Source organism: Balaenoptera borealis (assembly GCF_965194805.1).
Source record: "Balaenoptera borealis genome assembly, chromosome: 12".
NCBI lineage: Eukaryota > Metazoa > Chordata > Mammalia > Artiodactyla > Balaenopteridae > Balaenoptera > Balaenoptera borealis.
In genome coordinates, this window is record NC_138869.1 from 5,356,817 (window position 1) to 5,380,304 (window position 23,488).

At 42.7% G+C, this 23,488-nt stretch overlaps 2 protein-coding genes across 7 annotated transcripts in view; one reads left to right on the top strand and one right to left on the bottom strand.

Annotated features, from left to right (window-relative positions):
* MGLL (monoglyceride lipase) overlaps positions 1-23,488 on the bottom strand; it is a 240,698-nt gene that overhangs the window by 214,956 nt on the left and 2,254 nt on the right. The gene's annotated exons all lie outside the window — the stretch shown is intronic.
* Positions 1-23,488, top strand: part of KBTBD12 (kelch repeat and BTB domain containing 12) — a 56,481-nt gene that overhangs the window by 10,482 nt on the left and 22,511 nt on the right. For all 6 annotated transcript variants that reach the window (XM_082345232.1, XM_082345233.1, XM_082345237.1 and 3 more), the window contains 2 exons: positions 3,037-3,307; positions 5,388-5,538. In XM_082345232.1, coding sequence (XP_082201358.1) covers positions 3,037-3,307; positions 5,388-5,538 — 422 coding nt within the window. The remainder of the gene's footprint in view (positions 1-3,036; positions 3,308-5,387; positions 5,539-23,488) is intronic.

A 23,488-nucleotide genomic window follows, 5' to 3' on the forward strand; every position in this document is an offset into this window, starting at 1 on the left:
TGGCGCAGGGGCTTAGCTGCTCCACAGCATGTGAGATCTTCCCGGACCAAGGCTTGAACCCGTGTCCCCTGCATTGGCAGGCGGGTTCTTAACCACTGCACCACCAGGGAAGTCCTTCATTCTGTACCCTTAATGAGTGGGTCTTTCCTAAACCTCTAATAGCGTAAAATGTTTGTAGCCTAAGACTTCTTCAATCCTAGAACTGTAAGAGGAACAGGAGTACCTGCTAAGAAGTAGTGTATGTCTAGGTGCATGTGAGGACAAAAAGATTTGTTTCCTGTTATTCAGCAAGAATTCAACCCTTAAATCTACCTGTTTGAGTAAGAGTTGTACATGTAGGTCCTTGAGCTCTCCTTACACTCCCTCCACTCTCTGGGCCCTCATAGCAGGGTTTCTCAGACTTTTCAGTTGGGAAGTGATTCTCGACAGCAAAGTGGGGACAGAGAAAGAATGAGAGGTCTGCTATTTTCCTGTCATCTCTCCTCATCGCAGTACCTGCTTCAGGCTCTCGGCCCGTCCCGCTGTCACCTTCACACGTTGAGCAAGTGTCCCTTCTTCCCAGCAGTGGGGGCGGGAACACAAGCCCTGGATAGTGACTGGCCCTCCGCCTGTGGTGACAGAACTGTCACTGAGCAGCAACAGGTACAGGCCCTCAGGTGCTTGTGGGAAAGGGGGCATGGGTCTCCTGGGACGGGTCCTCTGGGTCCCTGATACTTGTTTCCTACTTGCTCTTGGCTGGGTGCCCTTCTTTTCACCTTAGAGCCTCCTGTACAAGAACCTCGGGTTCTATAGATACATATTCTCTTCCTCTTAAAGGTAGTGCAGGGCTTCCCTGGTGGCTCAGTGGTTAAGAATCCACCTGCCAATGCAGGGGACATGGGTTTGAGCCCTGGTCCGGGAAGATCCCACATGCTGCAGAGCAACTAAGCCTGTGCGCCACAACTACTGAGCCTGCACTCTAGAGCCCGCAAGCCACAACTACTGAAGCCCGCATGCCTAGAGCCCGTGCTCCACAACAAGAGAAGCCACCGCAGGGAGAGGCCCGCACACCGCAATGAAGAGTGGCTCCCGCTCGACACAACTGGAGAGAGCCCGCACGCAGCAGCGAAGACCCAATGCAGCCAAAAAAATAAATAAATAAAATAAATTTAAAAAAAAAAAAAGAATCCACCTGCCAATGCAGGGGACATGGGTTTGAGCCCTGGTCCGGGAAGATCCCACATGCTGCAGAGCAACTAAGCCTGTGCACCACAACTACTGAGCCTGCACTCTAGAGCCCGCAAGCCACAACTATTGAGCCCGTGTACCACAACTACTGAAGCCCACGCGCCTAGAGCCCATGCTCTGCAACAAGAGAAGCCACCGCAATGAGAAGCCTGCACACCGCAACGAAAAGTAGCCCCCACTCACCGCGACTAGAGAAAGCCCGCGTGCAGCAACGAAGACCCAATGCAGCCAAAAATAAAATGAATAAATTTTTAAAAATAAAGGTAGTCCACAATTTTGCCATCAGAGTTAATTCTTAACAAACGTCCAACCCTCTCAAAGTGTGTGTTTTCATCCTTCAAAGTCTTTCCTCTTAACTGTTTTTGAATGCCTGCTTCCCTTTCTATGCGTGTGTCTAACTACACACCCCTTGTTTCCTTTCTTTCCTGTCTTGAACTCACCCTGGTTCCCATCACCAACGGCTCTTCCACGTTGGTCAGAATTAGGGTAAAAGTATCAGTTGCCCTCCTCATTTCTTGCAATAATGAAACTGTCAGCAGGGCAAATAAAAAGATTATCAGAAGCATTGCTTGAGGCTTAATGTCCTGCAGACATGCCTGCAGGAAAAAAGCACCATCTTCCAACTTCCCTGTCCAGCCTGAAGTAAAACGGTGTCTCTGGGGAAGAACGTAAGAGTTGGCCTAGAACAATGGGGAAAACTTCTGTAATATGATTAACTGTCACATGTTTGATGCAAAATTTGTTTCCAAACAACAAATTTTTTTTCTTATTTTCCATATTTTTTCTGGTTTTTGTTTTTTGTTTTGTTTTAGTTTTGAATTCCAATTATACTTTCTGGATTTTCTAGGACAGAACTAATTTCACATATTTTATCCCACTGTCCCTATGGGTACTTTTGTCCTCCTTAGACTATCTGTCCTGATCATGATTCGAGAAAGTAGACTTAGCACTGTCAAGAGGCAAGACAAAAGATGGGCACAGACTCATCCATTTGGTGACCATGTAATGCTACACACACACACACACACACACACACACACACACACACACACACATGCACACACACAGATAATTACTTAATGTGCTGGACTCTAGGAGGTGTTGAGACCATATCACCTAGTGTCCCTGCTCTTCTCCCAAGACTCTTCTCAGACCGACATAATTATTCGTGGTAGAAATTACTGAAACTACCATGCCTAGTAGATTAGAATAGCTGTGAGACGCCCAGCAGACACCTACAGTGGGTTTTTATACACTAGCATGCTCCTGACTCTGTTCCAAGCCAGTCAGAACCACAAGAACAATCCTTAAAATTCTATATATCCTGCATCATCCCATTAGAAACCTGAATTTAAATATTTCCAGATTTTCCGCTCTAAACAGATTTCTTTAATGTAGTATTGAAATGAGACTTCTAGTCAACAGAATAGGACATTTTTTATTTTTCTTTATTTTTACGTATTCTCTTTTAGCAAATGACTTGCTAAAAGACTTTCCTATTTTTAATTTTCTTTCCCAGAATTAGGAAATGAAGGCTAGTCCCTGGATAATCTATACTTTTTCAATATATTGTTTTTTTCTAAAATTCTCTAGTAGGTGTGGTTGACTGTTTCTGTGTAATTATATTTTGTTCAGCATTTCTTTCCCCCAAAAAACACAAACCTGTATCACTATCTTATATTAATGTTTTTTTCTTCTCCAATTAGAAGAACCAAATCATATTGTTTTTCGTTGGAAAGAAACAAGTGCGTTTTTTTGGCAAGTTGTTTTTATATTAAATCTAATTCTGGGTTCTCTCTCTATTTACAGGTATCATGATAGAGGAAACCAGTTTTGGGAAAAGTTATGCACAACAGAATTTCGAGAGCTCTATGCTCTGGGCACTGTCCATGACGACCTCTATGTTATAGGAGGACAGATGAAAATTAAAAACCAGTATCTTATTACAAACTGTGTTGATAAGTACTCTGTAGAACGAGACACTTGGAAAAGGGTGTCCCCCCTTCCACTACAGTTGGCGTGTCATGCTGTAGTAACAGTGAATAATAAACTTTACGTGATTGGAGGCTGGACCCCTCAGGTTAAGAAATTTCCTGTGTACCTAACTGGCATGGCTGTGCTGAGTCTGGCCGCTCTGTTGAAAAATGTTGTAGTTGTTGAATACTAAAAGAGTGTGACTCACATTTCGGTAAAATGCCTTCTATGTTATAGAATATTAAATGGAAGATTTTAAAGTGTTAAAGCAGCTTAGGAGAATGAATTTTAAAGTGTGTTATTCATAGGCATGACTTCATTCAGTATTTGTGCTGTGTTCTTCATAACCCTCCCCATTCTCGCTGACTATGAAGGATGCTTATGCTGAGGGGTTATCTGTACGGAGCATCTAAGTAGGAGGCAAAGAAGCTGGATCCTCATCCCAGTTCTCTCTGCTTTATAGCTGTATGACCTGAGGCGAGTAATTCTTAGGTCTTTTTCATATTAAAGTTCTTACTCTAAGTGGGGAACCAGAATGTTCATCCTGTGATGGCACAACCATCTCCACAAAAGTATACTGCAATTTTAACCTCTTCATGTCTTTGCTGGGCATCAGCAGATAGAGAAACCAGAGACTGCCTTGAAGCCCAGCGAAGGGATGCAAGACAGGATGGAGAAGTCAGCGGAGTGGGACCACAGTGGCCCTTTCTCTTCTCTTTGGTGTCCCTCCGAGCGCCCTGGGGCTCTCCCAGAAGTTTCACTCCAGCTGCCTTCTGCCGTGGCCAACCAGTCTTTCTAATAAAGATTAATCTTACCAGCTCACTTTCTGTCCCCATGACATAAACTAATTTTATTTTAGCCTATATGATTTCTTCTTTCACCAGATTCGCTTCATGATAAAACTGGTGCTTTTTAAATCATTTCATAAGCTTAAATTTTGCCTTTTATGATATATCATACTTGTTTTAAAAACAAACTTCATATTTAATACATTTTAAAATTCATGCTATATATCAAAAAGTAGCTTAGATTTAATCACAGCTAGTAGCTGAAACGTGACAAATTATTTGTAATGAAGCTTTTTCAGAACTATTCATTACATAGTTAATTTTGCATGAATATGCTCCAAAGAAAAGCTTTTCTTTGCTTTTTTCCACTAAAGCAAATATTAAATACTTAAATTAAAAGGAAAATTAAAACAATAAAGTCAGTATTTCCTAATTTATAATGTCTTCAAACATGTCAGTATTTACTGCATTAACAAAAGCTTTTGCTAGTCTGTACCGAATACAATACATTAAATTGCAAGAAAGCATGGGGTAGTGATTGCACTACAGTGATTATAACACTGAGCTAAAACTAATTGCATACAACTTTCTTAAGTATGGAAATTATTTCTCTGTTGAACACCTGCATCCAAAACAAAAAGCAAAAGACACTTAAGCATCTTTAGCTTGAAGTCATAGAAGTTCCTAACACATTGTAGACAAAAAATATTACTTGACCTGAAGTTTAGGAGTAGGAAAAGCCACATACATCTGTGCATATTCAACTTCTACTTTCTCTAGTCATTAAAAAAATATATATATATATATGTACATAAAATAAATACATAAAAATAACTGCAAATAATTTCTATTAATCCATGTATCTTTAAAATTAAATTCAGACCACTCCTGTATTATGGTATAAAAATACTCTCATTACTAAAACACTCAAATGTTTTTGTAATTTTGTTCCATTTGGATTAGAAAAATATTATAAAGAAAAATGCCTTATAAATTATTAAAATTAGTTTCTCACAAGTATTATTTAAGCCGCCACTATATAAAGCTTGGTAAAATAAAATTATACTTTAAATACTATTCAAAAAGCTTGGTTTTATTTTTAAGGCTTTGCAGTGCTTCATTTTTTTAAAAAAAAGCTGTATTGTCTCACTGCTCAGATCACAGATTGTTTGCTATAACCCAACACCTTAGCCCCATTATCGTAGAATATAAATTCCTCCGATATTGACAGTGTACTTACAACCTCAAGTCATGATATTTGGTGTGTCTGTGAGTATGAGTCACTACAGTTAACCTCTATTTATCTCCTTGGCTGTCTGCTTGGATTAATTGCATTCATGCACTCACAAAGATCTCTAAGTGGTATGTTATTATACTGGCTGTCATAATTTCATACAGATGGATCTTCCTGATGAAGAACCTGATCGATTAAGCAACAAGCTGTTGAAGTATGACCCCAGCCAAGATCAATGGACAGAGCAGGCACCCATGAAGTACTCAAAGTACCGATTCAGCGCAGCTGTGGTCAACAGTGAGATTTATGTTCTGGGTAAGAAGAAGCTAAAAGAGTGTAACTCCTTTTATTTTTCTCAGCAGTTTGTCTCAGTGAAAATGAAATATTCTCCCTTCCTCTTGCATTTCAGTTCAACTATATACACAACTAGCCCCCAATTCTCTTTTGTTTCTTAATTTCTAGAGCACAGTCAGATAAGATTAAATGAAAGTCCATTGACTTGTTGAAAGCAAAGTTATTTTTATCAAATTTTTGAGTCTCCTGGAATGCAAGAACAGTAGTGATACATCCTTATATACCCACCAAGTAAAATATGGTGACAAGGCAGTAAGCCCTTGGCCGCCTTCAGACGATGAAACGTGGGCTTTTGCAACCAACTGATTCTCTGTCCTAACAGAGGAGGAAGGCAGCAGACATAAGACGATGCCACAGGTTACGCCAGGCCTCTTCGTGTTGCCTCACCCACCAAACTTCTACAGAGCTTATTAAGTAATTTTTTATCCGAATGCATTTTTTCTTATCTCTGGTATGTGTGGTCCTGCACCCCTCACTAGGCACTGGTGAGAGACTGGTTCGTTCCCACTAATGGGGGTTAGAGTGACTCTGAACATCCTCTGTGTCTCCCCATCCTTCCCACTCCTTGTATTAAGTCCTTTGCTCGTCTAATCCCCTTCCTGCTCCCTAACGTCACCCTCTGTCACCTCACTTCCCACCCCTCCATCACTTTCCCATGAGTATGGGAAGATAGAGGCTGAGACAGGAGGCTGAGTGAACTGGTAAATTGATGGCGATGCCGATTCTTTATTTTGTCCCATCTGCATCGATGCCTAACTGGCAAAGACAACACGGGGAAGATGATGGGTAACAAAAAGATGGCCAAAAAAAGAAATATGGGCTGAAAGCAAACCGAGCACTTGAGCAGCTTTTTTTTTTTTTTAAACTAAAGGGAAGCCATTATCTCTTGGCTGCCTGCACAGCATGAAGCAAAATAATTAATGCACTCAAACATTAATAGTTCTATGATTTTAAGAACAAGAACATTATGCAACATAATTTATGACTGCCTCAGTTATGAGACTCACTTGTGATTATAATTGAGTTTTTCCTCTGGGTATATATTTGTTACTTTCGTTATAACCGTATGCAGTGTCATAGGCCCAGTAAAGATAACATCTAAACTAGGATCGATTACATGGGATGGATGTATAACTCAGGAGTGAAGGGCTGATCCACTTATTATATTAAAGTTGGAGGCAGTCAAAAGTGGGAAAAAATGATGTGTCAATTGAAGCAAAATGAGATTTCCCCCACTGTGGAGCCACAACTAGGCTAAATGTGGAATACAACTGATAGTGTCATTTTTTTGTAAATTGCCTGGAAAGGACACCCAAGACACCCTTTGGAGCTCACGCTTCACAGCATGAACAAACGTCCACTGAGTGAATGGAAGGGAGTAGATTTTAAAGGACCTGTAAGATGTGGGTAAGAGAAATAGAGGAAAGAGTGTGCTCCAAGAAAGGAGGCGCTGGGGAAGGCTGGGGAGTACAGTAGAAAGAAAGGCAGAAGCAGAGGTTTGGAGGTGAGAAGAAGATGCTAGGAGTAGAGGATGCGAGGAGGATGAGTGAATGAGCCCACAAGAGCAGGGACGGGTGGGGCTGAGAGATGGACACGTGCATGGGAGCAGATTACAGAGGCTGGTGGATGAAGAATTAGGAGAACAAGAGGGAGCAGTGAGAAGGTGCACAGAAACACGATGAGAGAATGCCTGAGAAGGTTGCCGAGGTGAGGATATAAAGAACGCATCAAAGGTGAGAAGAAAATGTTAGTGGGGAGATCAATTAGAAAGTCTTCTGCAGTAGCATCAAATTTAGTTTCTGGATATTCAGGGCTGGGGACCAGATTCACAGTCTCTCAAATAATTTTACCATCTTGGCAGATTCAATACAAAAGGTTCCACTTTCCCAACGTTTGCTACTTAACTCCCAGATATATGAATAAGCTTTCAAATGGAATGAATTTCAGTTGTTTAGGTATTTTTGTGGTACACTTAGTTCAGATTTAATTGTTCATTGCAAATATAATTGGAATGTGGGCAAATATCATACAGAGCCCTAAAACCTTCTCAATGACTCACACAGGTACCATGCACTCATGTGTTAATTGTCTTAGCAAAAGCCCTGTCTACTTTTGGGAATCCATATGTGTCCCACTGTGATTGGAGTCACTGCCAACTAGTATAGCAATGAGCCCGCTCCCTAATACCTGTGTTGGATTTAATTCCTTAAGATCTCCTAGATAGTCTACAGGCTACTCCAAAAGAGCAGCCACTGAAATCTCCTTCACCATGGAGGGAGTATGATCGAGGGGGGAAGGCACCAGATCCTGACTCCATCATTTACTACCTGTATGTCCCTAGTCTAGTAAATCTTTTTTTTGGGGGGGGGGGTAATATTAAAGTTTGAATGCCTGCCTCTTAGAGATATGATTAAATAAAATAATGTATGTAAAATCCCTACAATATAAGTATTCAGATGTTATAACTAAAGTTCCTTGAGCCCTTCGTGTTACACTTTGCTTAATTCTTTACATAAAAAATTTCATTTAACGGTCATAAAAAACTGACAAAGTATTAACACTCTCTGTATGGCCGACTAGATATCTAGATGGAAACTCCCACTGAAATTACCAAAAAATGTTAGGTGAAATGTGTTTAAAATCCCCTGAACTAAGAACTGTTATGGCAGTAAACATTCAGTGGGCCAGAATCTAAGTGAAAGCAGGAGACTTCTAGCTATGGAGAAGTGAAAAGGGAGACATCCCCTCCCCATCCCCATAAAAGCAACTATAAAGACAGATAAATTTGTCAAAAACAACAATTTCAGATCTCTGGAAATCAACCAAAGATAAACAACAATTTGAGAAGAGCTTAATTTCTCGACACTGCTGAACTTGAAGTCAGTCTTCAGGCAGCCTGTGACATCCTGGCCTGAGGCTGCCCGGACTTCGCAGCCCAGAGCATTCAGCGTGGTAGTTCTACTGGAGTGGGGCTAGCTGTGAATCCTAGCAGCTTTGTTTGCCAAAGGGGGCTGATATGTTTGGGAGCGGAGGGTGGAAAACCCACGCTCAGAGTGGCAAATGGAAAAAGCCTGCAGCTCTCCTAAGCTCGAGCTTTTAGTCCTGGTTGGGACAGCAGCAGATAAGAAAACGAGCCAGAAATGTAACAGAGATCTTCTAGGGAAATCCTAGAATAAGAGCAGATTTGAGAAGTCTGAAGAAAGAATCTGTGAACTTGAAACAGATCAATAGAAATTATATAATCTGAAGAAGAGAGGGGAAAAAAATTGAAGAAAAATTAGCAGAGCCTCAGAGACATATGGAATAACATGAAACCTACCAATATAGGTATAATGGGGATCCTGAAAGGAGAGAGGGAAAGGGGCAGGAAATCTCTTTTCAAATGAGTATTTGTCAAAAACTTCCCAAACTTGACGGAAAAACATTAATCTACAGTTCCAAGAAGCTCATCAAATCCCAAGTAAGATAACTTCACAGAGATCCTCACCATAACACATCATAGACAAACTTTTGAAAGACAGAAAATCCTTTTTTTAAAAAATTAATTAATTAATTTATGTTTGTCTGCATTGGGTCTTTGTTGCTGCGCACAGGCCTTCTCTAGTTGTGGCGAACGGGGGCTACTCTTTGTTGCGGTGTGCAGGCTTCTCATTCTGGTGGCTTCTCTTGTTGTGGAGCATGGACTCTCGGCAGACGGGCTTCAGTAGTTGTGGCTCGCAGGCTCTAGAGTGCAGGCTCAGTAGTTGTGGCTCACGGGCTCAGGTACTCTGTGGCATGTGGTATCTTCCTGGACCAGGGATCAAACCCGTGTCCCCTGCATTGGCAGGTGGATTCTTAACCACTGTGCCACCAGGGAAATCCCCAGAAAATTCTTAAAAGCAGCAAGAAAAGAATGACATCACATAGAGGGGAACAACAATACACTCAGCCAGTGACTGATCAGAAATAGTGGAGGCAAGAAGGCAGTAGAGGGCTTCCCTGGTGGCACAGTGGTTAAGAATCTGCCTGCCAATGCAGAGCACACGGGTTCGATCCCTGGTTCGGGAGGATCCCACATGCTGCGGAGCAACGAAGCCCATGTGCCACAACTACTGAGCCTGCGCTCTAGAGCCCGTGCTCCGCAACAAGAGAAGCCACCGCAATGAGAAGCCCGCGCACCACAATGAAGAGTAGCCCCCTCTCGCCACAACTAGAGAAAGCCTGCGCACGGCAACGAAGACCAAACACAGCCAAAAATAAATTAATTAATTAGTTAATTTAAAAAAAAGAAACAATTAGCAACTGAGTCTAACAACATAAAAAATGATTATGGGCTTCCCTGGTGGCGCAGTGGTTGAGAATCTGCCTGCCAATGCAGGGGACATGGGTTCAAGCCCTGGTCTGGGAAGATCCCACATGCCACGGAGCAACTAGGCCCATGAGCCACAATTACTGAGCCTGCGCGTCTGGAGCCTGTGCTCCGCAACGAGAGAGGCCGCGATAGTGAAAGGCCCGCACACCGCGATGAATAGTGGCCCCCACTTGCCGCAACTAGAGAAAGCCCTCGCACAGAAACAAAGACCCAACACAGCCAAAAATAAAATAAATAAATAAATAAAATTACCAAAAAAAAAACTGCTAAAAAGAATTATATGTCATCAAAAATTCTTAAGAAAAAAATGAAAGAATTGAATCCAGCAACATAAAATATTATTATATATAATACCATGACCAAGTGGAATTTATCTCAGGAGTGCAGGAATGCAAGGTGGCTTTAATATTAAAAACTCAATTAATATAATAAACCATATTAGTATAGAACAAAAACCAAATGATCATCTCATAGATGTAGAAAAAGTATTTGACTTGAAATTATTTACAAAACAAAAACATCACAGACTTAGAGAACGAACTCATGGTTACCAGGGGGGAAGGGGGAGGGGGAGGGATAGTTAGGGAGTTTGGGATTGACATGTACACCCTGCTATATTTAAAATGGATAACCAAGAAGGACCTACTATATAGCACAGGGTACTCTGCTCAACATTATGTAACAACCTAAATGGAAAAAGAATTTGAAAAAGAACAGGTACCATATATGTATAACTGAATCACTCTGCTGTACACCTGAAACTAACACAATATTGTTAATCAACTACACTCAAATATAAAATAAAAATTTTAAAAAAAAGATAAAGCATTTGACAAAATCCAACCCCCTATCATAATAAAAATTCTCAACAAATTAGGACTAGAAGGGAATTTCCTCAACTTATTAAAAGGTATCTATGCAAAGACTACAGCTATGGTACATAGTGGTGAAAGACAGCTCTTATTTCTAAGATCAGGAACAACAGACAGGTGCCTGTTCTTGCTACTCCTATTAACATTGAAACAGAGGTTTTAGCCAGTGCAATAAGGCAGTAAAAAGAAATTAAGCCATACAGATTGGAAAGGAAGAGTTTAATAGTCTTTATTCACAGATCATATAATCCTACACGTAGAAAATTCTAAGAAAGCTACAAGAAAAGAAAGAGAGAGAGAGGGAGAGGGAGAGAAAGGAAGGAAGTAAAAGAAAGAAAGCAAAGAAGAAAGAATACTAGAACTAATCATTAATTTTAGCCAAAGTCACAGGATACAAAATCAGTATACAAAAATTAATTGTGGGATTTCCCTGGTGGCGCAGTGGTTAAGACTCCGTGCTCCCAATGCAGGGGTCCCGGGTTTGATCCCTGGCCAGGGAAGTAGATCCCACATGCATGCCACAACTAAGAGTTCACATGTCACAACTGAGGAGCCCATGTGCAGCAACTAAGGAGCCCACATGCCACAACTAAGGAGCAGGCAAGCTGCAACTAAGGAGCCCATGAGCCACAACTAAGACCTGGTACAACCAAACAAATAAATAAGTATTTTTAAAAAACTTATTTGTATTTATATGTGCTAGCAATGAACATTCCAAAAATGAAACTGGAAAAACAATACTTCCCAATAACGTCAAAATGAATAAGATATGTATGAATAAATTCAACCCAAAAAGTGTGAGAATCATACACAGAAAACTACAAAACACTCCCAAGAGAGTTAAAAAAGAGCTACATAGGGGACTTCCCTGGTGGTCCAGTAGTTAAGAATCCAATGGTTAAGAATCCAATGCAAGGGATGTGGTTCCTATCCCCGTTCGGGGAACTAAGATCCCACACGCCGCGGGGCAACTAAGCCCGCACACACCGCAACTACTGAGCCTGTGCGCTCTGGTGCCCACGCGCCTCAACTAGAGAAGCCCACACGCTGCAACAAAGATCCCATGTGCCACAACTAAGACGCGATGCAGCCAAATAAATAAACTAATTAATTAATTTTAAAAAGTGGTTCCTTCTGCATTTGTTTGAAAAAAATAAAAATAAATTAAAAAGAGCTAAATAAATAGAGACATATTCCTTGTGTATGGATTTGAAGACTCAATATTGTTAAGATAGCAATATTCCCCAAATTGATCTACAGATTCATTGTTTTTTAAAGTTGATGAGCTGGTCCTAAAATTACGTGTAAATGCAAGGAACCTAGAATAGCCAAAATAATTGTGAAAAAGAAGAAAGTTTGAGGACTTATTTAACCCACTTTTAAAACCCAGAGTTACAGTAATCGAGCTATAGTGGTATAGAACCAATGGCAGACACATATATCAATGGAACAGAAATAAGAGTTCAGTAATAAATTTTTACATTTTTACTCAGTTGATTTTTGACAAAGGTGTCGGGGCAATTTCAGTGGGGAAAGATGAACTTTCCAACAAATGTGTTGAGCCCATTACCTCACACCACAGCAAAAAAAAGGAACAATACTGTATCGTGCACTTAAAATTTTGTTAAGACGGTAAACCTCATGTTAAGGTTTTTTACCACGATGAAATAAAATTTAAAAAAATTAAAATTACAAAGCATGCTGTTAAGGTAAGAAAGATGTAAAGGGGTGGGGGAAACACACATATTGAGGAGAGAAAATATGGTGTAGAAATTCAAAATTATACATTGAAGGAAGTAGGAAGGAGGTAGCAAGAGCCCTGGGCTCGAGGGGAGAAAAAGCATCACAAGACTCATGAGTGAAAACAGTTATTAGGAGCTGAGTGCAAACGAGGAGAGGTCTTCTCAGAATTGAAGGGAGAAAAAATTCAGTGGAAAGTAAGTCTTTTTAAATAACAGGTAAAACTCAATTGAGTAACATGGGTGTCAGATAAGACTAATACTTTCCATCAGAGAGATACTGTGTTTTCTTATCATACTGCTGTTTGATTCAACGAATACCTGTTGGGGCATAAGATGTGTCAGACCCTGGGCTGAGTGTTGAGGACCCAGGGATGGGAGACACACGCTGAGCCCAGGAGGAGTGATGGCCTAGGACAAGGTACAGACAGGTAACCATGCATACACAGGGCTAAGTGCACACCTATGTGGACACATGGTAACTCCTATGTGGATGGTAACTAACTCACGCCACAGGTAGGAATTAGTCAAATGAAGAAAAAGGAGAATGATACGCTTGGCACCAGGAACAGGATGAGTCCGAATGTGGTAGAGAAAGATTACATGGAGTTACTTTAATGCTCTAGTATCTCACTTCACCAGTGAATATTAATTTGGTCTGTTTCTCAATTAAATGCCGACTACTGGTTGCTGTTAAAGGATAAGACCACCACTCAGCATCTGAAATCAAAAGCGCTGACGTTATTGCTCACCTACGTGCAGGAGGGTTAGCTGGTCAGAGACCTTCTCATTGGGCAAAGCAGATGGATAATCATAGGATTGTGGGCAGGAGTTTGTTTTGGATTAGTGTTGTCACAAAGGTGGGAGTGGGTTGTTGTCAGCCTTAGACGTGTGGTTTGTGTTCGTTGCAGAGGCAGGAGTGTCAAGTCAGCCTCGGCAGAGGGGTCAGAGATGAGTCAGCTTCTGACCGGCTGTCTTTAGGGGCAAGACTCCATCTGACCGGCTGCTCCAGAGGCAAGTTCACTGAAGCAGGTTGTCACCGACTGATTAATCAGGTTGAAAACCAGTTCTGATGTTGGCTTGTTACAATGCCTGTAGTAAAAATAGTTTTTTCCTAGGGGTGCGGACCTTTTAGATATTCTCACCCTCCCCTTTGGTCTTCTATCAGCCAAAGCAAAAGGAGAGACCATGAGTGTGATCCAGATGTCCTCCACTGTGCTTGATTCTCCTTGAAGACAAGATTTTATCTGTGGGTCTGATTTTCAGTTTGCATGTCCATCAGCATAAGTCCATTCTGTTTTTGTCTCTAAGTCATTTGTTGGAACATTTGTTAGGACAGTGGCTCTGTAGATTTAAGACTCCGGATAAACAAATCAAGCTGTGCGACATACAAATGTAACAGAGTATTACACGGAGGAGGTGGAGGACACTCTAAAGGCACCATCTGGATTTTCCCAGGTCCGACCATGAAAACACGTCCCAACAACTGCCTGAGTCTTCCTTGATAGTCTTCCTTGATAATCCACTTTTCTTTTTGCGTGGATAGAAATTGTTGTACCTCATCTGTGGCGTTGATCCAGGTACAAAATGAAGTGTCAGCAAAGGCACAGACTCCCCTTGGTTAGCAACCGAAAAATCCAAGGCTTTGCTGATTTCCTTAACTATCTGGGCAAAGGAATTTTAACTGGTTGGCTTACTATTTTCTACATCAGCCAAAGCGGAGGACAAATTGTTGAGGACCCCCTGAGCTGAAGAGCAGCCATGCATGGGATGGTTAGCCTCAGGACTCTGCTCCACCAGTGTTCGTCCTGCCCTTTCAGGCTCTCTTAGAGGATGCAAACCCCTGAGGGTACTGGGACACGGACACTGAGACACACTGTCTAACTAATAGGCTGACAGGACAACTGGTCCTGGCCCTGGACTGGTACCCAGAGGCTGGCGCCCACATAGGAAGAGAGCAGCAGGGGGCTGCATTAGAGAGGTGATCAGCCTCACTGGGGCCACAGGCAGACTGTCTTTAGGGCTCGTGGTAAACTGTCACTATTACATCCCAAGAAAACTGTTATCCCTTTGTGTCAGTGCAAGGACATTTTTTTTCATTTTCGTACTGCATCATTATTGGTAACATTCGTGTAGCCTATCTCTACATCATACTTCCAATTAGCTGCACAAGCGACAGTTCGGGAGAGCCAAGTAATAGAGTTAACGATGGTCATCATCCCTCAGTAAGACAGGAGAGAGAAAAATATCATCAGAGACATAAAGAATAAAAATACACAAAAAAGATTGTGACAGTGGTTTTAGCAGAATCTTGTTCTGATGGTCTTAGGCAGAAGCGTTTGCTTTGGGCAGTGGTCTCTTTAGTTCAAGGATTTTCCGTGGACCAAATGCTCCTGGAAGTTATATGGAGAACCTCAGTTTAAGATCAGTTTAATGGGTGTGTGTCCAGTTCTGTTTACTTCATAAAACTCTTTGAAAATGTTCATCCCATGTTAGATCTAAATCAGCAATGTTCCATTCCGACTTATTTTCTGAGACTCCTTTTTCAGGGTTCAGTCCATTTACAAAAAGAGAGGACAAGGTTTGCTCTACCTTAGCTATTGAGTGTACCCAAGAAAACTGTCTGAAAGTTTCCTGAAGTCTGTTTTTTTTAAGTCTCCTGTTGATTCACCTTTATGGGTGTTTACATTTTGAATCTTTGTGTTCTATTACTTATCCAGCACTACTCAGATGATTACATGGACGAGGCCCCTGTCTACAAAAAGTTTATCATTTTACTTAAGGGGTAAAACATACCTTTCAGTGAGCAGAAAATCCACCTTGACAGTCTGTGTTCTGAGTAGTGCAGCAACTGTTCTCCTGGCGTTGGAAATTAAGAAAGTCTATACAGTTACATTTTCCAAGTAATTGAGCCAACACCTTTAAGTGTCAAATTTTGGTAACATTTTTAACTAGAAAAAAATATTTTAAGTTATCACCCTCTTCTCTGCCTCATGAGAAATGGCTTTGGAGGAAAGCAATAATTGTTGAAGAACTACTAAATGGTAGGTGCTGTCCATGTATGGTCTCAGTTCTCACAATAGCCTACAAAGGAAAGCCTTTGTTTATTTTTATCACACAAATAGCGTGATTAAGTCCAGGATGCAAACCCAAATCTGTCCCGTTTCAAAGTTAAAATAACTTTTAAAAATAACTCAGTCATTACGAACATCAAAAATCATGCTCCTCTGAACGTGAGTGCCATACCCTGGCTGTTGATTATGTAGGACTGCTTGTCCCCTGAGCAGGAAGGCCACCGACTGCTGCGTTTTGATGGCTCTTCCTTTCCTCAGTTATGGTCTCTTCACTTCTCACTGCTGTCAGCGTACTGTCCACGCAAGATGGTGCAAACTGTACCTACAGATTGCACGTGCAGACAGTTGTGCAGGCATACAGACTGTACCTACAATTAGGCCAGAAGGCCACGGGTCTTTAACAGTGGCTCCAGTTTTTACAGAATAAAATTCAAGATCTCTGTCACAGCACTGCCATTGGCTTTGTTCAGGCTTTGCACCCATGTTCTGACCAGTGGCGTGCAGTGGCTTCTGTTAAATGAGGGGTGACTGTAACAGGAGCACCTGAGCCCCAGGGGCCTGAAAGCCCTCGAATCTAACTACTAGGGGGGGTAGATATAGGCATGAGGGGTAATCTAGCTCAGCTGATAAATGGCCCTTGCCTTTACCTTATTATATTTTGATAAATCTTCTGGGAACTTCCCTGGTGGCGCAGTGGTTAAGAATCCGCCTGCCAATGCAGGGGACACGGGTTCAAGCCCTGGTCCAGGAAGATCCCACATGCCGCGGAGCAACTAAGCCCGTGTGCCACAACTACTGAGCCTGCGTGCCACAACTACTGAGCCCACGTGCCACAACTACTGAAGCTCGTGCGCCTAGAGCCCATGCTCCACAACAAACAGAAGCCAGCGCAATAAGAAGTTTGCACACCGCAACAAAGAGTTGCCCCTGCTCACCGCAACTAGAGAAAGCCCGCACAGCAACGAAGACCCAATGCAGCCAAAAAAACAAAAAAAAAACCTTCTGAGTTAATCCCATCTATACAAAGATTTCCCAGGTGTCTCCTTTGCTTGAAATAAAGTAAAGGTCCTCCTGCAGACAAATCCTATCCCTGCAACTTATCACCCCATGATTTTAAGCAAGTTGGGTCACTTCTCTGAGTCTGTTTTTTTTTTTTCAAAGGTGTTTGGCTGATTAGACCACCATTTCTTTTCTTTTTTTTTTTTTTTAACATCTTAATTGGCGTATAATTGCTTTACAGTGGTATGTTAGTTTCTGCTTTATAACAAAGTGTATCAGCTATAAAAATATGGAACGCCTCACGAATTTGCGTGTCATCCTCGCGCAGGGGCCATGCTAATCTTCTCTGTATCGTTCCTGTTTTAGTATATGTGCTGCCGAAGCGAGCGCTGAGTCTGTTTTCCTCATTCATAAAATGAGGATGCTAATAACACAGTTGTGACACTTGAGAGAGATGGATACTGTGCCAGGCACTTAAGTGCTCAATAAATGATAGTGATAGTGATTATTATTACTGAAGTAAGTGGCAAGGGGTCCTTTTACACTCTAGTGCCCTAATAATGCTCAAAATCTTCCTCTAGTAGCCTGCGGTATTCCAGCTCCACCCTCAACAGGTCTCTGTGCTGGCCGTGCGGCCTACTGAGGGGCCGTCCTTGTGCTGGGGTCACCCTGTCCTCATGCATTTGGAGTCTAAGGACCGTCTCTTTCTACTCTCTTCACTTCCTCTCCTTGCAAACACACACAATGGCCCAGTGCACATTCACACAGCCTGCACTTCTGCGTGGGGAGGGACTCTTAAAATATTGTCTAGGATGTGTTCTTCCATGGGAACTAAAGGTGAACCCGTCAGACTGCTGGACACTCTGGCTAATGCTGACCCTAATTTAATTTGAGTTGTAAAGATTTAAGAATGTTGGCCTCAGTTAAAATCTGCGCTATATTTTCACTGTGGAAATGCATATTTTTGAAAACCATGTCATCACAGATACCATGAGTAATTTGAATTTAGATGAAAACGATTTCTAGAATTATGGCAAACTAGCAAGGGGTGTATTAGTCAGCTATTGGATGGTTTTTCCTGGAAAACTATGTATTTCCTTCTTAAAAATGCAAAAAAAGATATGCCTAGATCGTTTGCTTAAAGTGGTTCTATTGCTCATGCAGTTACGTGTGCACTTTACCAGCTTCCCCACGCTGCGACTGGCTCTTCTGGTGGGTAACTTCCTGGAAAGCTTAAAATAATTTAAATAGTCTATATGAGCCTTATGAATAAATGAGGCCCTCACTAAAAACCCAGGTATTTAAAATGGGCTGATTTCCATTTTGACTTTTTTCTGAGAGCTTTCTTGGGTAGCCCTTTCTCAGGAAGAGCAGGAAAGAGTGGGGCTGTGTCTTGATGACAGAACCCTGTGAAATCCTCTGGGAGGAGACTGAGGAGGGTGCCGCTCAAGGTCATGCATTTTAAGATGCTTTGTGTTTTAAGAAAGATCTTTTGTCATTTGTACCATGAGAGCTCATTATGAGACAAAATACTTTAATCCAAAATATATCTTAATCTTCTAAAAAAAGTTCTTTAAAAAGATAGTCCAAAAAATTTTAGGTTAATATATCCTATTGCTATGAGAAAACGTTAACTCCTTGTTTTAAAGGCTTTCAATCCTACTTTTATGAAGAATCAAGTAGGAAACGAATTAGATGCAGACTATTAGTAAAGTTTTGAGAAACACAGAACCTTCTGGGCTCCACCTCATTAAACCCAATTGTGAGCTCTTGTTGATGCTGTTATAAAAATACTGATTTGAATATGGTACCAGAGGTCCTCTCTTTGAAAAATGTTTTTGTGAGATAAACTTTAGTTCTCATAGTATTAGTTACACTTTTGAATATATTATGCTTGCTTCTGAAATGACAATGTACATTCATAAATATAATTTGGGTTTCCATCAAGTGTGGCGCTTTTTTTTTAACTTTTTTTTTTTAATTTTAATTTTATTTTTTTTTAAATAAATGTATTCATTTTTGGCTGCACTGGGTCTTTGTTTCTGTGCGAGAGCTTTCTCTAGTTGCGGTGAGCGGGGGCTACTCTTCGTTGCGGTGTGCAGGCTTCTCATTGCGGTGGCTTCTCTTGTTGCAGAGCACGGGCTCTAGGTGCGCGGGCTTCAGTAGTTGTGGCTCGCGGGCTCTGGAGTGCAGGCTCGGTAGTAGTGGCGCACGGGCTTAGTTGCTCCGCGGCATGTGGGATCCTCCCGGACCAGGGATCGAACCCATGTCCCCTGCATTGGCCGGCGGATTCTTAATCACTGCACCACCAGGGAAGCCCCCCATCAAGTGTTTTTAAAAAGTCAAATTGTATTCAGAAGTTGCTTTAGTTTGACAGGTCAGGCGAAGTCAAATATAGAAAGTGAGCACCGGAATCTATTTGTGGAAACGTTTAGACCTTTCTCAGGCTGGCCCCAGCCGGCCTCTGCAGCCACACCCCTCCCAGCCCCAGCCTTGGGCTCTGAGGATCATTCCTGAACAAGCCTCCCTTCTGCACTTTGTTTAGGCTCTTCTCTCTGCTTTTAAGCCTCTGCCCCTGGACAACGCATCCTTCAGGGTCTGGCAGAGACGCCATGTCCTCGAGGTGGTTTGTGTGAATTAGTGGCACTGTTCTTGGCAGGACGGCACTGTTCTTGGCAGGGCTGCTCTGCCTCTGCCCGTGGCCCTCCCCATGCTCCTGGGACCATCGAGGGGCAGACACCCTGCCTCACTCTTGTCTGTGTCTCTTCTGACAGCCGCCAGGCCTGCTCCACATGATAGGTGCTTACAAACGTCAGCTGACTGAATTGACCTTTCTATCCTGCTCTTCCATCAGGGCAAAAGCCTCAAAAATCATCAGAGTTACAGGTTGTGGAGAATTTTTTAAAGCAGGGACTTTTCACTTCCCTGCCCAAGGAGCCAGCTAATAGCAAGTCTCCCCATGCGGCTACGGGTGTTGTTTTCTCCAGCGGACAGCGCTCTGCCCCCGCGCACAGCGCTCTGCCCCCGTGCACCACGAGGGGGGTTACACAGAGGGTTCCAGTTACTGCAGTAAATGCATGTCAGAGATCAGTCGAGAGGTGAATTACGTTGTGAGATACAAGGACCAAGTTTCACCGTGGTTAAGGTTTTGCCTTTTTCTTTCTTTTGATAAAATTCTGGAGACTTCCCTGGTGGCGCAGTGGTGAAGATTCCACGTTCCCAGTGCAGGGGGCCCAGGTTGGATCCCTGGTCAGGGAACTAGATCCCACATGCTGCAACTAAGAGTTCGCATGCCACAACTAAGGAGCCTGCCGGCCACAACTAAGACCCTGCGCAACCAAACAAATAAATAAATATTAAAAAATAAATAAATAAAATTCCAAACAGTTTTTTAATAAATATAATTTTTCCTCAGATTACCCAGGCTGTTCATTAAAATGGCAGATTCCTGGCCCTCACCCTTGGCCAATTCTGGGCTAGTGGGTCTGAAGTGGGACCTGGGGATCTGAGCTGTGGGAAGCGTCAGGCGATTCTGGTGGGAATGCCTACAGGACTGCACGTTGAGAAACACAGATACTGGGAGGAAAGGAAGAGGTGACATCATGTTAATGGAGGTTTTATATGCTCAAAATATTGACTACGCTTATGGTACATAATCAGGCCCTGAGCTGGCTTTTAGGGGAGACCCAGAGATGAATGAGGCAAGGTGTCTTCCCCTGGACAGCATGTGTGTTCCAGGAAGCTACGTCAGGCCATTGGTCAGAGCATCCTGTACTCACAGGTCATCAGAGCAGGCTGTTGGGTACGTTGTGAACTCATTCCAAGAGCGTTCTGGGCTTAGAGACACACTTCTTAAGCTCAGGTTGAACAAGTAAAGAAATGTACTTTTTCAACGGCCGAAGAAGTTCTCCAGGGAATGCCAGTGTCTGCTTTATTCTGAGAAAAGACTTGGATTTGAACTACACTGAATGACTCACCATGTTTTTGCTGTCAGTGTCCATGAAATGTATTTGCAGTTAATCCTATGAAGGATTTTCACCTTGATTATCTGGCACCCTCAGTGGGAACCCAGAAATACGTACTCTCAGAGGCCAAAGTTTGCCTATGGCTCTGAAATCGCAACTTAGCTTTAGTCATTTTCATCACTGACATCCTACAAATTCACAGAGAGTGGGCAGTTCCACATTTCATTGTGACAATTAGTGAGAAATTGCACTCTATTCAATCAATGTATAATTGCAATGCTGTATTATAATGGTTTCATATTTGTCTTTGATTTCTCGGTAGACTGTGTCTTATGGAAAAAAAAAAACAATACTTAAACTTGTTATTCTCTAACATGTAGTACGGATATGAAGTGGATAGCCAAAATATGCTTACAGACTGCTTAAAACTAACTAGAAGTTTAAAGTGTTTCTGATGCTGAAATGAGAGAATGTTCGGAAGCTTCTACAGTGTGAAAACCCCTGATGGACAGAGATGATAATGTTACTGAGAACAGACGAGAAATGTCTTAGGAGGATGTTGTTCGGGCCTCTGACTTGTTGTTTATGTTTGCAGAAAAGCATAAGGGAACACAGCCAAAGCCTTGTGCTACTACACGTTCTATGCTTTGCTTTTATGAAAAGAGGTAAATTGCTAAAAGCCACACCGATAGCAAGAATTTTGTTCAACAAAGCAAATCTTAGGTATGTCTCCATGTAGCCTAGTGTATAGAACCATCTATGTCCATAGCATATTGTGAAAACAGATCGTATTGTTACTTCTGAATCCTTAAGAAAACGTTAACTCTGGAATCGTCAATTCACTACGGCAGGGAATAACGTAATATATGTTTTAAAACAGCATGAAGACTTGAAATGGAAAAACTCTGATGCTTTGAAGAAGATATCAATTATTTTAAAATCCTGTCATTTTGAGTAAAATGTATTATCTTCAACTAGTTTATCCTAATTTATACATGTGATCATTTTTTTTAATCACTCCCTTCCTTCACCTGTTCTTGGGTAAATATAGAAATGAGCACAAATTATCACTTTCTGTAAATCATTTTATTTACACACAAGCTAAATACACCAAAGACTTATTAAGATCTTTTTTTTTCGGCCACGCCATGCGGCTTGTGGGATCTTAGTTCCCCAACCAGGGATCAAACCTGGGCCCCGGTAGTGAAAGCACCGGAGTCCTAACCACTGCACCGCCAGGGAAGTCCCAAGACCTTTTTTCTGCAGTAGTTATTCAGCACATGCTGTCAAGCCTCCTTTAGAAGAAACTCAGGGAACAGAAGGATGCATACTTTGCCTTCGTACTTTACATCTTGTGTGTCTACATTTGCAAGGTGTGGAATATATTTGATTAATGGTTCTTTGCAGGGTCACTTGAGAGAAGTATTAGTATAAACTTGGCCTGTGTCCTGTTAGGTTATGTCCAGCCCAAGTTAAGGGAGGTTAGTGATTGTTCAGGCAGGCAGACCTGGGGGAAAAAGGAGCCCAACAACAGACACCAACAATTTCTCTCCATATCTGGGCTGAGAGTCCTGTATCCTTAAGAAGATAATGTTTATAATCTGACAGGAAGTGAGTTTTCAGCTGTTTGGACTCAGCGCTTGACACATTCTGGAAAGCTAGTCATCGCTTTTTGTTCTGACAAAAGAGCGTAAGAAGAAAAAAAAGTACCCGGGATGCAGGTGAGGAGCTGGTCCATTCACGCACTCAGTTATGTTTTCTTGCCTGTCTGCCCGGGTGCAAAGTGCGGGGCGCACAGATGTGGATTAGACACTCTTCTGCCCTCCAGTGACTCACAGCCTCATCAACAGGGAAACGCACACGAAGATAAGTAAGAGCAGCACTACTTATAGGAACCTTGATCTCTGCTCAGAGGGCGGCAGAGGCTCCAGGAGAGAACGGCCGCTGGCAGAGACACGAAGCCTTTCCTAGGAGTGGCTGCTGAGCTGAGCCTTGAAAGAGGAGTTTGTCACGTTGGGGAGGAGAGGCCAGTCCAAGCAGAGACCAGCCTAAGCGAAGGCCTGGAGATGAATAACCTCACTGCTTGGGGAACTGCAGGCAGCTGGGAGAGCCTGGAGCAGAGGGTGCCGGGGGCAATGGGAGGGGAAGGAAGGTGAGGACTGGGCAGTGCGGTGGCCGGTTGTCAAAGCTCTGTACACCTACGGGGGAGGGACAGGCCTGAGATGTCTGAGGGGTCCTGTCGGCGGAACTGGGTGACGAGCAGGCGTGGGGACAGTGTGACACTAGTCTGAGCTTGTGGCATCCGCACTTGGGCTCCCACCCACGGCCCCAGGCTCTCCCTCCCCACTGTGGGCTCAGCTCTTGGACCTGCAGGACAGGCTGGGGAAGTGGGATTGGGAAGAAACAAGGAAAAGATGGGCCCAGAATTGGAAAGAACTGACGGGCGAGGCGCATTGAAATCCGAGGCCCAGGGCCGGGCCGGACGGAAGCCCAGGGGTCATCCGGAATCAGTGGAATCCCACAGATGGGACAGCGCTTCTGTAATTGCAGCTTATTTGGCACCCAGGGCTCAGTGCCAGAACTTTCTGGTCAACTGTCTACATTTCCTCTTGGAAATGATACGACATTTCAAGCACTTGAGTTTCCCTCCAAAATCAAGCAAATCCAGGCTCTAACCAATGGAACTTGGTCTGCCCTTTCGGCTCTTTTATTTGATTTTCCTGGTCATCTGTTTTGAGGAGCAAACAGAAGGGAGATGGACGTTTTCTTAGCAAGAAAAGGCTGGCGAAGGACAGGGAGGGGTTAGTGGGTGAAAAGGGTACGTGCACACGAGAGAGTGCCACCACCTGTGTCCTGTGAGCCCAACACACCTAGACAGGCCTACGGCGTGACCCGGAAGTTTGTAAAAGGC